Source organism: Camarhynchus parvulus, chromosome 4 (assembly GCF_901933205.1).
Source record: "Camarhynchus parvulus chromosome 4, STF_HiC, whole genome shotgun sequence".
NCBI lineage: Eukaryota > Metazoa > Chordata > Aves > Passeriformes > Thraupidae > Camarhynchus > Camarhynchus parvulus.
Genome location: NC_044574.1, coordinates 57,501,998 through 57,520,189, shown reverse-complemented (window position 1 = coordinate 57,520,189; position 18,192 = coordinate 57,501,998). Strand labels below are relative to the sequence as shown.

Genomic DNA, 18,192 nt, shown 5'->3' with positions numbered 1-18,192 from the left:
ATTTATGGTCCCTGGGGAAAAAAAAGATCATAGCATTATAATAAACCCAAAGATTCACAAAACCTTTAATCATCTCATCGCTTCTATTTAGAAAAGCATACTTATATGTGTGTTTAAGTCCCATTAACTACTATTCTAAATTGAACTTGTACATAATCCTGCTACTGCATTATGCTAAGGGTAGCAAGTCCTGCAGCTGGCAATACCTAAGTGTTTAAAGGTGTTCAATAATATTCAGTAGCAAGAACCAAAAGATCCCTTGCAGATGCCTAAAGCCGTATAAGCACCTAGGCCAAGGCACAATAAAGACTTGTAAACTTCCTCTTCCACGAGGAAATCCAGCTACTGGAATCAGTACAGCAATCTCTTCAATTTTCTCTGAGAAAATCTGAGATCATGCCACTAAGTGCTTGTGAGAAATATAAATGTGTTGTAAACCGCCTCCCATATATTTCCACTTTTTCTCCTCAACTTTCCTATTTATAATTAACACCTCTCTTTATCTTGTTCATTCTGAATATCTTTGTTCTTTTCAAGCTAAATTATTTAATACTATCTCTTCCTCTCATTTAAGCTCCCTTTATCTGGTGATCCCCTCTCCTTTATATTAAAATCTCTCCTGTCTAAATGCATAATCAGATGACATCTGCTACTCAGGAGCATGAAAATTCTTGCACATTCAATGAAATTACTGTGCAGTTATCAGGCAGTGAGGTGTGTGGTGCAGATCAGAGGCTGGGCACTCAAAAGGAAAAGGCTCAAACCACACAAGAGTGGTTATTCAAAATGTGAAGCCCAGAAATGTCCAGTCCATTCCTGCATGTTTACAGACATGAAATCCAGTCCCTGCTCACAGGAACAGCCCTGCTGGTTTCAGCAGGCTACCTGTGAGCCACAAAGACCTGGTGCCACATAGCTACATATGTCACAGAGCTTTTGTATTATGCAGAAGGAAGCACAAGAGCCTTTGGAGGCAGGAAAGCATCTGGAAGCCCCAAGGTATGTTTGCAGTTGAACAAAAATGAAAATTTGTTCATGTGAAATCAGAGAGAAGCTAAATTCTTTTTCCTGTACTATGTCTAAGCCACAGCTAAATATACCCCAAAATGTTTTTTGTACAATGTAACAGAGAATAAACATACACATGTACCAGACCTTCCAGGTCTGTTTGAGTCCTGGTGTTTAATTAGAATATAAGTATTATCTGTATAGGAACATGAGGAGGAATGTGAAATGTTGCAGGAGGCAGTTTTGGATGACAGGACAGACACTGGATTGTCCCTGTCTCATAGGGACCAAATGCCTCTATATGGATGATAAATTCCCTGATAGCAACAGTGATGCTGCTTTGCAGGCAGGTTTAGGATGTGTGAGCGTCCTGCCAATTATAAAATTCACATGTAGTGTTTTCTTCCCTTCTGCTCCACTCTGGTGGGACACAGCAGGGCTTACAGAGTCTTCTCCTATTTAAAAGCAGGAACAGTTTCATCTATTTAACCTGAGAGACACATGTGCTTACCACAGTCATAGCAGGACAGCTTTAAAAAAAACCCCCAAAACCAGCTAAAATGTCTTTGTACAAGTCCTTCAACACACAGCTCAGATTTTCTGTATATGATTTTAAAGATTACAGGAGCAGAGAGCCTTGTGAACTGGGGTATTTTGTAACTCAGATGGCAAAAGTTATTTATGACAAACTTCAGATCTTTTGGAAAAAAAAATTAAAGGCAAAATATCCACTCAAAGCAAGAGAACCTCATTAAAGCTTATATTTTCTATTTTGAGTGTAGCGATAAGTCCTGGTATATCTAATAACCATTTGATGTGGGGGCTTTTCTTGTTTGTTTGTGGTTTTTAGCATATATTTTCTTAACTGTTCTAGTTCTTAAATGTAATAGCCAATGTGATATCTCATCCTTCTTTAGAGAAGGAGAAACAGGCTTGGGACTGTGCACAGGATGTGATCCTTTTGTGGGGGGAATTGAGAAGCACCTTCTAGAGCCTAGGACTGAACCTGAGGTTTCTAACCTTTGCCTATTAGATCTGCTGTGAGCAAATATCTGAAACTTGTTAGCAAAATTAACTGGAATTAACTTGAACACTAAACAAGATTAGAAATTTATTATTAGTATCCACCTGCAAAGAGTGAGGGGCAGAATTACTACCATGAAAAAAATAGGATGCAAAAGCAGGGTGAGGCTGCTGTCTTTATTGCATGATTGAATTTTATTGCCAGACTGAGCATCCTCCTTACCTGCCCCTTCTTTGCCTCCCTCTGCAGCTTCTGCAGGAATTGATACTGCAGTATTTTCATTCACTATGAAATTCAGCTGCTTCTAACTTCTTTTGACCTAAACAGATTCTTTATCATATATTTTTTTCCTGAATTATGCTGGATCTGCTCCTGCCTTCTAGCCCTGCTAGTGCAATGTGAGGCCTCTGCATCTTGCAACTCATTGGCCTGGCTGGAACCACCAGGAACAGGGTGCAAAGCCTCCTTCCCATCTCTGTTAGGAGCTCCTGCACTGTGTACAAATTCAGAAGAAAACTACCAGGGAAACCATGGACATCTCCATGGCCTCCTGTTATGTTCAGACCAGAGGGCTCATGTCCTTGCTGGTGTGCTTTCAGAGCCATGCAGGAAAAGGTGTGCATGTCTGATCCATGAATGGTGCAGATGTCCTGGAGCTAGGACCACCTGTGAGTGAGCACCCACAGAGAGATTTAACATAGTTTATATGATAAACAGTGACTGCACATCTTCATCCGATTTATCTCTCCTGTGCAGCAATCAAATCCTCCAAGTGATCAAATCCTACACTTGTTCTAATCACAGTTTCCTCTAGATGAACACATTATGCATTTATTTTCTCCCAAAACAGCCAACCTGCAGTGATTGCACAGGGCAAGTGCAGTGAGGTTTTGCAATCCATCTCTCCCTCCTGAGAAGGGAGCAAGGATCAACATGAACTCCAGTAAACTTCAGTAAAGCAGTGAAATGTACAATCAATTTAAACCTCACAATTTGGATCTGCTTGCGGGTGGGAGAAGGCACGTTCCCTCCCATATCCAAACATTTTGGCTCTGTTGGTTTACACAAGTGAACCTCCCAGAACACGCAGGATATACACATCTTGGAGATCAGCTGAGCTTTCAGCTCCTTGGTAGCAGAAAGCTCTTGGCAGGGCTATTCCTTGAAGCCTGGATACATCGGCAGAGGTTGGCAGGATGAAACTTGCCCGAGATGTTCAGGATGGCGCAGCAGAGCTGCCGGGCATGGCAGAGCCCGGCGGGACGGGGCAGCGCCGGCGGGAGCCGCTGGAAGTCAGAGCTTCTCCTGCTTTATCATCTCCCTGTCCGTGGGCTTGGAGCGCCGTGGCCGCGGCCGGGCAGGACGCTGAATCCATCGGGGAAGCGCCGCAAGAGGGGAACAGGGAATGGAAAGCGCGTGGGGAGCACCAGGGTGAGGTTTTAGGATACGAGGTTTTGATGGAAGTGGTTCTAGCACTGAGGCAAGCCAGGGAACCGCCCGCCGCTGGGAAGTACTGTTCGCGACAGGGGCGCTGAACAGGTGCCTTTGGGTCTGCCCAGAACGACAGGCAGGCGCTCAATGGGAACTCCCGGGCGATCCCGATCCACGTGTCCCTGGCGGCGGCGGCGGCGGCGGCGCAGCGCCGTGAGGGCGGGCGTGAGCGCACACCGCTAACAGGTGCGTGAGGCGGCAGCAGCCCACGCCCGCCCGGCGCTCCTGGCCCCGGGGAGTGCCGCTGTCGGTGCTTGCCCTGCCGGCCCCGGCCCGCGCCCGCCCTCACGGAGCGATCCCGGATCCCGCCCCGGCGCTTCCCGGCCTGCGCCCGCCCCCGCGCGTCAGGCGCCGGCCGTCACGCGGGCGCTGTAATGCACCAAAACAGCGCGCATCCCGCGCTGCGCCCGCCCTGCCTCTGCCGCCCGGCCCCACGCCCGCCCGCTCGGCCGGCTCCGTGCCCGCACTCTCCCAGATCCGCCCGGCGACGGCAGCCACGGAGCTGTCCCGTTGCTGCCACCGCCGCTCGCGGTGTCCGCCTCAGCAGGGGATACGGGCCGGGGGCGGCCGGAGCCGGCGGGGGACCCCAGTTGTGCGCAGCCGTGCGGGCGGGCGCGGGGGAGCTGCGCACCTATTAGGAGGCGCGTGGTAGCGATGGCGGCGGTGGGTGAGCCCTGTGCCGTCAGCGGATCCGGCTGGCCCTGCCGGCGGGCGGTGGGGCCGGCCCCGCCCCGCGCCCGCAGCCGCCCCGAGCAGCCGAGCGGAGCCGGACCGAGCCCGGCCCAACCGGACCGAGCGGCGCCGGGCGGAGCCGAGCCGCGCCGCGCCGGGCAGCGCCATGGGGCTGCTGGAGCGGCTGCGGAAGGAGTGGTTCATCCTCGGCATCGTGCTGGTCATCGCTGTGGCGCGGCTGGAGCCCGGCGTCGGCGTCAAAGGCGGTGAGTGCGGGCGGGAGCACCGGGACTTCGGCAACTCCCGGCGGCCGCGCTGTCTCCGCGCCCCGTCCCGCCCGTGCGGGGTCTCTGCCCTCCATCAGCTCCTCTCGTTCCCTGCTGCCAGCCCCTACTCCTCAGGAACCCGGGAGCTGCTCCCGCGTGTGTTCCCGTGCCTTTGCTCGGCACCGTACCTGTGCCTGGAGGAGCGTCCTGCTCCTTTGGGATTAGGAGTGATGGAAGCCGAGCGGTGGCTGGCTCGGAATGTGCTCCTGTTCAACTCAGTCAGAACTTGCAGAGCTGTGGGCACGGAGTCCCGCGGCTCAGGGCATGGATTGCTGCCGTCTGGGAGCTGCCCCGGAGTGTAGCTGAAGGAGTGTTGTGGTAAACTCGGAGGTGCTGTGCTCCGTGCCAGACCTTTTCTATCGCTTTATAGTAGAACAGTTGTATTTTAAAGTTATGGATTTTATTTTTGTCTCGTTGTTCTTCCCTCTTACTTCCTCATGGAAGGTGGGGGCAAACAGGAAAACTGATCCTGTGGGAAGCGGTGGTGTGAAAAATGCGTACACGGGGCAAAGCGCATCTGTCCCTTGCTGGGCAGGGAGGGCTTGTATGTGTCCCGGAACCAGGGCTGGTGAAATAGCCACTGTTATTTCAACATAAACAATGTATCTTTCCGTGTAAACGCTGGGGTGAATCCTGGTCGCTTTCCATTGGAACTTCAGCTCCAGGCGTTCGTAGATTTCAAGAACATATTATATGTTGTATTTCTTCTTCCTAATTGTTCTCTGATGGCTTGAGAGAAGGGATGTAGAGCACTTCAATAGAATTCCTCTAGCAGTTCCATGTTATGTGAGAGGAGGAAGAACCTATCTGTTCTTTTATAGGCACAGGGTTTTTTTTTTTTTAATTTTTTTTCTTTTTAAAAGAGCTGAAGTTTGAGGATAGACAGCTTCTCACTGAGGAGCCAAACTTTTCCCACCTCTTAGGTTTTGGGGAAAAAAAGAAAGTGATTTTAAAAATTATGGCTCTGAACACATGCTGTGGCAACTCAGGCTCTGGTACCTCATGGAGTTTAGGGCAGGCAAATTCCTGCTGTGCAAGGATCTCCTCTGACATCGGTGTGCTGTTCTGCAGGGGTGAATAGAACCCACGTGGAGCTTCTCGCAGGATCCGTGCTGTTTTCTGCAGACCTTAGAGACGACTTGAAATTGATAGTATCAGATGTTTTGTCCCTTTCTGCTTTGAGTGCCGTGCTAATTGTTGGCAGCCGTGTGGGAGGTCCTTCGAACTAGAGCAGGAGATGATTGTTCCTGTGCTCATTTCCTGCGTGGAAGCACTATGATGGAGCACTTCATTCAATTATCCTGCTGCAAAGAGATGTCAAGCCTTGACACTTTATTGTTCCTGGGACAACTTGCTTGAAAAATCTTGGAAGCTTTGATTGAAAGTAGTGAGCACATGTTCCCCATGGTGGTATCCCCTCCTCTGAAACCATGGGATCTCCGTGCTCTGAGGAAGAAAAATATTTCTTTTTAAAAGCAGGAAGAGGTGAGGGGTGGGAAGTATCAACACATGAAAAAACCTTAGTTTGTCATCTTCCAGTTGACAAAGCCATGCACGGTAATTTGCAGGGCTTTAGTGAATGGTATGGATGGTCCAGCATCCATTCCCGTGGAAGATTGTGCCATAAATAACAAAGATTTGTGTTGTTGTCACTTTCACGACATAAGCCAAGCCATTTTTGTGTGTTTTCCTATTTGATAAATGAGCCCATTTAGTTCCTTTGTGAAAAGAATTTTTCTGTTGTGACCAGAGAGAGTTCCCTGTGCTCCTCGAGTGTGTGGTTGCTCTGGTGGTAGAGGCTTCTCCTGGGAGAAGGAGTTCAGGTAGCCCAGTGAAAAAACAGAAAAAATTGAGTTCTGGAAGACCCCCTGTTTTAGCCAGATTAACCCACTGCCTATCTGCTGTATGTGCATGTACATAGAGACTCTAATTTTCTAAAGGATTAGAAAAAAGAGGTAATTGTGTCTATAAAGTAGAGTTTTCTGTAGACCTATATATATATATATATTTATATGATCTTTTGGGGTTCCCCCCCCATCTATTCAGTTAACGTGCCATAATTTTGCAACTAGTCATGTGCTTTGCTGCAACTGTAACTCTTGCATTTCCTGTCTCATTTTTACCTTGGTCTTATATATATGTAGCTTGGTGGGGGTTTTTTGATTGTTTGTTTGGGGGTTTTGTTTGGTTTTTTTGTTTGTTTTGTTGTTGTTGTTGTTTGGCAAACACAGTTTTAGTGTCTTGTCAGCAGAGTTCTCTCTGAGAGGAGGATTTGGGTTGAAATGACTTGACATGCAAATTTGACTTGTACAATCAAGTGCCTCTGATTTAAGGACCATTGACCTTACTCCAGTGTGACCATCAATGTATCATTCATCCAGGGGAGCAGAAAGGTTCCTCTCTTCTGCAGTCCTGAGTCAAGGCTGCCTTGTTTGCTGCTGCAGTTTTGCTCAGGACAGTTTAGGGTCACTTGTAGAGTAAGGATATTACTTTGGTCCTAAGTAGACTGCTAATATTTTCTTTCTAATGTAATATCTGGTTGAATGCTCATGAAAAAATGAGCACATACATTTAATGCCTGGTGGCCTCTGAAGGCAAAGTGTATTAAGAGAATTTGTCATTTTTATAGGAGTGTAAAAAAAGACTATATTTTAATGTCCCTGAAAGAAGTATATAAATATATACAAATGTAAGCCTTCAATACAGAGGAACCCTTGGTAGTGCAGGCATCTGCTCTTGCTGCTCTCACTGCAGCAGTGTCTGAAATGTGTTATTGTGGGGCTGGAATGAACCATTTGGAACCATTTTCTGTTGTGAGGGGAATAACACAGAATTGTATTGCCCCGAGGAAATGATTGCAAGGTGTGATTTGGGTTCTTCTGTGCAGGCAGCCAGACAGGTGTGTGTGTGTTGTAGGGAGAGAAGTGAGAGGTAGCTGTGTGAGGGATGTCACTGGCCCTGTGAAGGTACCAGCTAATATTTTTATTGGAGTCTGTGGTTTGAGTTTGCTGATGCTGTAGGGATAGTCTGATGGCAGAAGTGTGAAAGGCTCCCCATTTTCAAATTTCCAGAATTTGCCTTTGAGTTCCCAGTGGCTTCTGATCATGAAAGTGAAATTTATATGATGACCTAACTCACTCTGCACTCACTGGTTTAGTTTTATTTAAAAATGAATAGTATGCTTTCTGTAACTTGATAGAAATCCATTCTTTTTATTAGCGACTTTACTGATTAGACTTCCTCCAGGTATTTTTTTAAGTATTGTCATTTACTCTGATATACATATCATTATCCCTTTGACTGTAACTCACTTTGTTCTCTATGTCTATATTTTTTAGGACCCCTGAAACCAGAAATTACCATAACTTACATTGCTGTTTCAGCTATATTCTTTAACAGTGGACTCTCCTTAAAAACTGAGGTACTGTAATTTCTCATTTCTTCATTCCTGTTATGCTCTAAAAAAATGTTGTGTTCCTTGATCAGATTTGAATATAATTGGAATGGTGGTGGTACTGGGAGGATGGCTAGCAAGAGAAGATAAATGATGGACATTTAAGGAATAAGATGATGAGGGGGATAGTGTGAATAAATGTCACCCATCCACAGAGGGTGGGTAGTTTGTCTCTGCACAGCTTTAACTAAATGGAAGTGATGAGCACAATTTGGGGACTGGATCTACACCCTGATTTTGGCCCAAACCCAAATCGGGGTGAAATGCAGCTGTTCACTGCTGGATTGATGAGAACAAAGACCTGGTGGCTTTGTTACCTTGTTTGGTAGGGCCAGGGCAGCAGCTGGGGTCAGCACAGAAGGATTCCTGTGCAGATACAATGTCAATATACAAGGGCAAAGTCTTGGTGATGTTTTCCCATAGGATTTTGTTGTGGACAGGTGGATTTGAGGTACCTGCACTCTGGTACATATCACAGGCACTGAGATTTGTTTAAAATTTTGTGTCACATGTTATTCAAAGAGGAATAGTCTGGGATTCAGAAGAGATGAAGGAATCACGGAGAAAGGAGATGACGACTATGTGCCAAGAAGAGAAGGAGCAGCCAGAGTTGAAATGAAACACTGCATGTCTCTGCTAGTCTAGATTTTGGATTCCTTTGTGCTGTTGACTTACAGGGGATGCTATTCATAAGTTGCATGATACTAGTGCCTGAAAGAATCATCACAAATTTATCCAGTTATCTCCCGGTGAACTAGGATTTGAGTGAACACTGTGCATTCAACAACAAAAAATGTCTCTCCACCTGTGTCGTGGTTGTAGTGGTGAACTTTCAAGTGGAGGAGGTGTTTGAGTTGGTGGCTCTCCTCTCCTTTGCTGTCTCCTGACAGTTCTGGCACTAGGATCTCTAGTTCTGCCAGGACACAGTGTAAGTGAACTTGGGAACTTTAGTCACCTCTGTAGCAGCCTTGTGGGAATGCAGGAAGAACCCTGTTATCTGTTTGCCTGGAATGGTAACTAATCCTAATGGAAATAGGCTGTGGAGAGGCACTCTCTTCCACAGAGAACTCAAAACACAAACCTGAGTAGTATTAATAGAGCGAAGTTTTTCTCTTTCAGGCTTAGGAATCTTTGCATGCGGAGAAAAAAATGTAAATTTTTTTTCCCTTTCACTAGTTTGTATCCTTGAAACTTTGTTTTTGTAAAGCAGCTGTGAGAAATCAGTAGCATTGTCAAAGTCTTGATTAGATTCTCCATGCTAGTTTACATCTAACTTCTTGCAGTTAAGGTGATGTGACTGCCAGTTTTCTGGGCAATGTGTCGTGTCTTACTTTGAACTTACATAACTTTTTTTCCATCTGTGGTATTAAAAGCGATATATTGATGTAAATGAAGCTTTTACAGGAGCTGATGTTTATGTTCAGGTAGCTGATCTCAGATTGTTTTGGGAGCAGCAGTTAGGGCTGGTGCTGTTGTCCAGCTTCATGAATAAACTAGGCCTTACTTGAATTTCTGCCATGGAGGTAGAAGACAGAAGAAGAAACTAATTTCTCAAAGTGTAGCTTGTGCTATTACTTTCTAAAGTGTATGTTAAAAACAATCCTTATATGTGTTAGGTGGCCAGGTCATGTTTTTATTAAAATACTTTGAGGCATGTTTTAGTTGTTTAAAGCACAACCTAAAGCTGGTATTATTACTCAATGTGCCTTTTTATTGGATTGCCAAGTATATGGTTATTGCTTTCGGCTTTATTTGTTCTTGACCTGTGTATCAGCTGTTCTACATTAGATAATGTATTAGTTAGATGGAAACTAGTGTTTGGTATGTGTAATGACAGGATGAAAAGTTGGTAAGTGTTAACAGAGGCCTTCTGATAAATCTGAAATAGTTAGAAATAATTTTGAAATAATTAGAAATAATTTAAGGTTACATTTCTAGTTTAATCTGCTGTATAAGTGCATGCTCAAAAATTTTGCTGGTGTGTTCAGAAAGCATTTTACAGAATAATTGGCAGCATTCAAGGAGAGCCTGTCTGTGCATGGCCTTTTTACACTTTCAGAACCAGAGGTGACCAAGGTCCTCTTACATTTGTAGAAATACTCAGTGTTCTCTGACAAGAACATTTCATTCCACCTTAATATAATGCTATTTCAGTTTGCAGTGACTGGATAGCTTGCTCTTTTAAAGCAAATACCTCCCATAGGGCCCCAGAAATTAAATCACATACTTGAGTTATCCATTTCAACGAGGAATTTGGCAAGGCACTGAAAACACTGTTTGCTCTGTGTGGGTATTTGCTCAGAGGAGTCCAGCTGTGACTATCAGAAGAGTGGCTGATGGCAACAGGGACCCACACCAGCCAGGGAGAGACCAGGATAGGCTCCCTAAAGGGTGAGAAATACGGGGGAAGACAAGGTAACCTGTTCTGTCTGGTGTGCAGAAACACAGTCCTCACTAGCAGCTTCTAGCAACTGGTAATTTAGATCTGCAAAGATTTGTTCCATCAATACAGCATTCCTCCATGCAGTAGGTTGGCTGCGTTGTATCACCTTCCTTAGTCCCTGGAAGTTACAGTGAGGCTTTGTTTCTGTCTTGAGTTTTTGTTTTAGAAGTACCACGGAGTCTTCTTTAAACCTTCTGGTTTTGAGGCATTTTCCAGTTGTAAAAATATGAAATTAGAAGGGTACTTCTGCATGTGAGATACAGATAGATATGTTTAATGCATCTGGAGTGCCAGCTGGAGAATCCCAGCAAATTAGATTTTGAATAAGAGTGCCATCAGTTCTTTTGCATTGTTTACTTGAGAAGAGTGCCAGTTACTGTGAGAGAAAGGAAGAGGAATTTTTATTGTCATTCTGTGAGATTTGAAATTAATTGAAATGTGCAAGGCTCTTTCCTTGTACTCAAAAACCTTTGTAGAAGGTCCTTGAAGTGCCTGAAAAGGCAGAAACAGAGAGACACAGAGCTAGCTGAAGAGTTTTTTCTTTAAGGGTACTTGATCACCTCTCTGGAGTGCTCTTACACTATTTAAAATTAAGTTTTTGTTGTTGTTTTCTGAGTCTCCAGTGGTATTTTAGACTTTATTTCTCTGAAATTTATGGCTTAACAGTTTTTAGCTTGTTATGGTCTTGGTATTCTTTCTTTGTTATTCTTCATCAGCCTTTTTTTTCCTATAAATTTCCTTTTGATACAGTGACTAATCAAAGTCTGCTACTTTGCTTTTAGGGAAGAAATATCAAACATAAAAAAAACCCCAACACCACAAATGGATGGTTGGTGATACAAACATCCATAAACATTTTTTTTTAATAGTATAAATGAAAATCACCATTTGTGTCTCTCTTTAGACAGAGGAAACTGAAATCATGTGCTTACTACAAGTTTTCATGATTCCTGATATGGAAAGTCAGTAAAGTAAACAGCCGTCAGTGCAGTTAACACAGGTTTTGAAGCCATGACAAAGTGCTAAGGCTGCCTGCTGAAAAGCTGCTGTTCTGAGAGCTACACTATTATTGAAGTGGTGGACAATTCTTGTGGAAAAATGCCCAGGAGCAGACAGCTTTTATGTTGCCTGGATGTACTTCATTATTAAAGAGATCAGATGATCCCTGAAGGTGACTTTTTGACATGCGCTCCTTTTGTATGGTAAAGCTCATCCTCGTTTTAAAAGCACAAATATGATCTTACTTCAGCTGTTATGACTGCAACTTCCTCTCTTCTTTTTCTTTTGCAGGAGCTGACAAGTGCTTTGATGCATGTGAAACTACACCTTTTTGTCCAGATTTTTACACTTGTGTTCTTCCCAACAGCAATATGGGTCTTTCTTCAGCTGTTATCAATCACACCTATAAATGAATGGCTTTTGAAAGGGTATGTTTAAGTATAATGGAGTGAAATATATTTGTAGCTGTCATCTTAAAGGGCTGCTTATCCTGCAACTGGTGTTTTGTCGCACTGTGAACAGATTTTGCTGGCTGATTTTTGTGCTTCAGCACTTTGCTGTTGAAAACAAAGTACATGCACAAGATTATCCCTTCAGGAACTTGGTCTCATTTTCAAAAGGTCTGGACAGTCTTATGTTTAGGGAGGTTGCAACAGGTTAGCTTTCTTTTTCACAAAACACAGCTGAAGTGATTTGTTGGGTCTCAGGGAAGGTGGGGAGGAAAGAAAACGAATGCTGAAGGAAAAGCATAAATTAGTGAATAAATATTATGTATGCCACATACTGGTATTCTGTTTTTAAGTAGTTTGTGTAAAACATTTCTTGCATGGATTCAGTATCTGCTTCCAGCTAAATTATGGGGAAAAAAACAAGTGAAGTTTTTTTAGGACAAGAAGTTTGTGATGAGCAGAAACTAAGTTACCATGAAAAGAGTGTGTTTTAAATCTTGCCAAGGTGTAAAGCTGCATGGATGGTGTACTAGGGATACATGCTTTGTTTAAAAAAAAAGTTAAAAGTTTTTTGTTGTTTTTTTTTTATGGGAGTCAATACTTAGAGCCATGCAGGTATACTGGAATGTTTGAGTGTTAAAAATCAATTATTTCAGAAAACTACGGAAAGAATACCCATTGTTCCTTACTGCTTGGTGAAACATTGCTTGGGGAGTTCCTTGTCTTAAAAGTTTAATGAAAAAGCTGCTCATGTTTATGTTTCTACAAGGCCTAAACCTAAAGGAGCATTTCAGTTTGTTTGTAAGATGCTTCTCCTGATGCTCCACCAAGTATGAATTGGTCCAAATGATACTGAAAAGGTGACACTGAGAGAACATCAATTAAAAGTTAACACTTTTTTGCTTAACAGTGTCAGTAAAGCAAAGAAATAAGTTTGATATATGATGTTCATTTGTATTTAGCTATTTGCAGTAAAGGCTATTTTTTACAATAAAATAATTGTGAAGTTTTTTCTCAGCTAGGAGAAATATGTGATTTTCCACAGTAGCTGAAATTCCTTCCTAATCCTTTCTGAAGTGCAAGGTCAAAGAGATTTTTGTGGGGTTTTTGGTTCCATTAAGCATGTCTCATTCCTTCTTTCCCATGAGTCTTATGCCCCTTTGGTTCTTAGTACTTGAGTGACTTGATCTGTTGCATGCATGAGTATAATTATATGCATATGCATGCACACTTGTAAAACTGTTTGTAAAACTTGGGATGTATGTGTTTTTGTAAAGAAAATAAATACTTGTGCATTTATCCCTCTAAATGTGGAGCCTAAACCAGGCTCATTTGTCATGAGAGTGTGTCTGTCTTACTAGTGAGCTGCTCCATTTCTGTATGCTTCAAGCTGCCTTTCAAGCACTTATTCCTTGAGTACTGCTTCTGATTTGGCTTTTTTGTCTTTTAGTGCAGTAACTCTGTTGTATTGAGGCTTCATTGCAAGGATGATCAGATTGAGGAGTTTAATTAAGGTGATTTGGTTGGGGTTTTTTAAGAGTGCTTTCTTGAGAAATACTGCTGTTCAGGACACGCTCAGAGCTGTACAGCTGATGCAGGTGCAGAAGATACTGAGCTCTGTCCTAATTTAGAATAACACATTTCAAAGCAGGTCACTGGGTGTGTGTGAGGGACTGTGCTGTGGCAGCTCTGTGTAAACAAAAGTCCATCCTAATGCCCCACAGCTGTAGTTTTTATTCCCTTAGAAACACTAAGGAAAACAGGGAAGGGAGCAGGTTTGGGCAAAGTTGCTTCCTTATCACCCATTTAGCACAGCATGTGGTGGAGGCTGCTTGATAGCCCTCAAAAGGCTGGAAAAACCAGCATGTGCTCCCAAGGGCAGGCAGCACCCTTGGCAGGGTGGCTCCCCCAGGCACTGCAGCTCTCCACTGCTCCCTACACAAGGTTATGCCTGAAGGGCACAGCCCACAGAAGCTTTTCCATCTTGCTTCAGAATGCCTGGTAGATTCTCCCATCCTCTCTCATGGCCTGTTTCTGTTGTAAGTGTTATTTGAAAGGCAGGTTTGGGTGGTTGTAGGGGAATAGAATATAGGTAAATAAAGGTAGTATAGAAAGTAATCTTACCCCCTAAAGAGTTGCAGCTGAGCCAATTACTAGAGATTAGGAGCAGGCCTGATGTTAACAGGCCACACCTGCAGCTAATCAGAAGAGTGTTATAAAAGAGTGGATTGGTTGGTTGAGGGGAACTGGAGTCAGTTGGCTGCTGCAAGCACAAGGAACAGTCAGTGCTTAGAGGAGCTGCCTGCAAGAAACATCAAGCAGGTATGAAACTCTAGCAATATGGAACCCTTGCAATGTACTGACAATAGAACTCTTGCACTATAATGGCAACAGGTGGTACCAGCTTTTCATCTGTATTTCTACAGCTGAGTGAGATTTTTTCTTCACCCCCCGTCTGGGATGATATTAGGAAGTTTATTGCTTTGCAATTAATTTGAAATTTATAAAATAGAGGAGAAACTGGCATCCTCCCAAGCATCTTATAAGTTAATTTTTTTGTTAGCTGACCAGGTTTTGCATTGACAACACCTGTTTGAAAAGGAGCATGAAGCAGGTTATTAATGTATGCAGATTCACCTCTTTCCACTTTTAGCATGTAATATTTACAGCACTGGTGGTGAGGTATGAGATGCAAATATTGGGTATAAGGTATGACTTTGGAGCTTTCACATCTAAAACATGTGACTTCAGACTCTGCTGCTCAGTTGTCTGCAGTGATATCAGCAGAACAGCAAGTGTCTGGCCCCTGATGTTAGTACTCACAGCATGGCATGATCCAGTGGAATGTATGAGTTGGTTGGCTGTTATCCCTAGTAGTCTGTTGGCCATTAGAGGCATCTGTTTATATACTGCTAGAATTGTGTAGTTGATACAAACTGAAAAATAAGTTTACAGGTGTGTATTTCCATACACTGAAGAGTGTGTCCTTTTAGTGTGTACCAGGTTTTTTTAGGTTAATATTGCTTGATAGGGATTTTTATTTTCAATCCCAAATGTGTTGTTTTTAATTTGAGAGGGTTAACAGAGGTTGTATGATTAAATCTTTCCCTAATAGTGTGGAAAATCCCTGCCAGCTGAGATGAATGCTCTTGCACACATTTTGTACCTCTCTGGATAACTCTGAATTTAATCCACTCCTTATTAGAGCAGGTGAGAAGTTTGAGGAGCTGGCTGCCACACAGGAGAGAGAACAGTATCACAGTGTAGGAGATGGACATCAGGATTGCCATGTGTTTGTTTGTCTGCTGTATATTTTCCTATATGTTTCCAAACTTTCCTGCACCATTTCTTTTTCCTGTATTTCTTGTCTTTTCAATGAGAGCTTATTCTGCCATGTGCTGACAACTCTCTGCTGCCATAGCTTATTTCACTGTAAGCTTGCTCTGTACTTCCAAGGTGGTGCTTGGCACCTTGTGGTTGGATTTATGTAATGCTTACATTGGCTGCCTCTTTCCTCTCCACAGAGTCTGTAGCTGACAAAGGGAATGTTGTCATTGTCACTTACCTGTTTCTTCTCTTGAAGCTTTTTGTATATTTGCAGAATATCAATTGCACTGTAATGTGTACCCTGGATTTAATACTTCTATTTGCTGCAGCTTTTTGGCACTGCCTTTCTTGGGGGTTCTACTGACGTGGTTACAAATGCAAAGTAGTTCACCACTAGTAATTGATTGTTCTGGATTAGAATCTCAAGCTCTGATACTTGAAAACATATGTAGATTCCACACTTTTGGGGATTTTGCAATCTATTTTATTCAATGCATTACTGTTCCTTCCAAGTCAACACAATTTTTCCTTCAGAAGCCCTTTTACTTAGCCCCAAATTTAATTGTACTTTATTGTGGTATGATACTGTGAACTGTTTTGGAAAACAAAGGAAAGTTCACCACCTTTTTCGTACTTTGCAACAGCATTTACTGTGCACTTCAATAACTTTTCTGCACAAAAAATGCTAAAAAATGACAATAATAATAAGGTTTCTTGGATTTCTAAAGTGTGAGAGAAAGCTGTTGATGCTTTGATGGCAGCCAGGTGATTTTATCTGTCTGTGATAGATGTATGGAGACCTTTGTGAATGAGAGCTACAGGACTACAGGTGGGGAAGTGGAGTCACAGAGAGGTTAAATGTTTGTGCCTTTTGCATGGTGACGTGACTCTCACCATGCTGACTGGTGAGAGATGGCACAGAAATGCTGCCAGCAGGAGTGCCTTTCCTAGTACAGGGCTGGAAGTGATTGGAAACTGATTGCACTGCACAGGTGATAAGACTTTACGTGGCTCTTTGGTATTTTAAGGTAGCAGGTTGCTTAGTGTTTGCCTCTGGTAAAGAATGTAACATTCTTTTTGTTGTTTTCAGCTTGCAGACAGTGGGCTGCATGCCACCTCCTGTGTCTTCTGCTGTAATTTTAACCAAAGCTGTTGGTGGGAATGAGGTGAGTTTGCATTTTGGCTTTTTTAAACAGGCATTCAAATGAGTATTTATTGATGATGAACTCAAATGGCAAAGAACAGACAGAAATGTGATGCTACTGTGGTTTGCAAAGCATTCTGGAATTAGGGGTTGGGTGTTGTCTTGGTGTCAACAAGGAAAACAGTGATGTGTTATGTGCTGGCATTGGTGAAACTGAAAGAAACTCACTTTTCTGAGGTGATACAAAGGTTTCTGATAGAAATTAGTGTTGAGATTTCTGGTGGTTGCTACACTGGAAGTCCTAACTCTATAATGTTCCTGTGCTGTGTTGTAGTTATTGCATAGACCAATGGATTTGCAGTGAAGTTGTGCCCTTGCAGAGATTCTTTGGATGTGTTCAGTATTAAGAGGTCCTGTAGTTGGAATTTCTCAAGCTTGAAGCTGCAAATGTATCAAGGGACATGGCAATACAAACATAGATTTAAATCTTAGATTGTTATTTGAGACTGCATGAAGTGAAAATTCAGGGAATGTGGAGTTCTCTGACGGGGATGGAATGCAAAGCTCTCAACAGATAGGAAATACTGGAATAGAAGTTGTTGGTGTAAACTCAGCTTGGTAGTGATAAATTTCTGCCTTAAAATGGCATATTCTGGTGTAATTTCAGACTCTTTCTTTATCCACAAAGCACTTGCTGTTTTCAGGGAGGCCAGATAAATGGCATTTAGGAAATTAATCCAGCTGTGCTAATTAATGAGCTTGTTTCCTTTAGATTTGCTTCCTTGTAGCTGCTGAAGGTGGAGGAGCCCTGGTAGGTGAAGAAAGGAGGGAATTAACACTGACAGATGGGATTTACACCCGGGGCTGTTGGATGCTATTCTGAAGGGTTAAAGGCAAATCTTACTTCAGCCATAGAACTCCTGTGTGAGGTTGGGTGGTTCACTTCAACCACATGTTTTAAATATGGCCATTAGTTGTGAACTTCTCATTTTCTGAGTTCAGGCTCTTGGGACCGATTAATGTCAGCTTTGAAAACACATGATAGCGCTGAAAGAGATTGAAGTTCTACTTTGTACTGACAAAGTGCTGTTTAATTGCTTTATCCTCTGAAGAGAGACCCAAAGTATTTCAAGTCAACCATCTCTAATTATGGACAATCCTGATGCACATCACTGTCTGCCAGTTTGCTACCTTGAAAAAAGAACCATAAAATTGTCTGAGGGGTAGTTACCATAAAGAAATAATTCAAGTACCCAATAGTGATCAACAGAGAAATGAGAGGTTTTCCAGTTATGATTCTACATATAGATGCTGTAAATTACAGCAAGATACCACATATGAACAGTGAGGACTAATTGAGTGAGTGCTCATTCAGCACTATTTGTACTATCCTAGAACAGGGTGAAGATCCTCTGGAAAAAAGTACAGTAAGATTGGTGAGTTGAAAGCCATATAATACAGTGTACAGGAGGGAGAGAGGTACTTTAGTTTCTTGACCATTAGAAAGCACTTTCTTATGGTAGTGTCCTTCAGGGGTGGTGAGGGTGTGTGCATTTTATATCTGAAAAAGCTGAAAATGGCTGCTTTCTATTGTGTGGTTGTATTAATCACCTACAAGGTAAAGTTTGAACTCTGATTCTTCTGTGCCAAACTGGTGTTAGAGGAATGTAAAAATGCATACCTTGTAGTAAGTTTTACAGATAGTTGCTGACAGCAGAGAGGGTGAATCAAGAATGGGGCCTTGGGAATTGGAGGTTCTCAGTCAGGCTCTGAGAGAGTCTGTAAAGGAAAAACTCCCTTTAAATAAGCTCAGTGTAGGCAAAGCGTGTGGCAAAGTTATTGCCAAACTTGAGCG

General features: G+C 43.0%; 1 protein-coding gene across 3 annotated transcripts in view; it reads left to right on the top strand.

The window, feature by feature from the left end:
* The first annotated feature begins 4,273 nt into the window (after window positions 1–4,273).
* SLC10A7 (solute carrier family 10 member 7) overlaps window positions 4,274–18,192 on the top strand; it is a 139,564-nt gene continuing 125,645 nt past the window's right edge. For 2 of the 3 annotated variants that reach the window (XM_030946911.1, XM_030946910.1), the window contains exons 1-4: window positions 4,274–4,461; window positions 7,860–7,942; window positions 11,709–11,845; window positions 16,284–16,359. In XM_030946911.1, the coding sequence (XP_030802771.1) occupies window positions 4,362–4,461; window positions 7,860–7,942; window positions 11,709–11,845; window positions 16,284–16,359 (396 nt within the window). In that variant the 5' untranslated portion in view covers window positions 4,274–4,361. Of the gene's footprint in view, window positions 4,462–7,859; window positions 7,943–11,708; window positions 11,846–16,283; window positions 16,360–18,192 lie in introns of those variants that run through there. The other variant, XM_030946912.1, reaches the window with a different exon arrangement.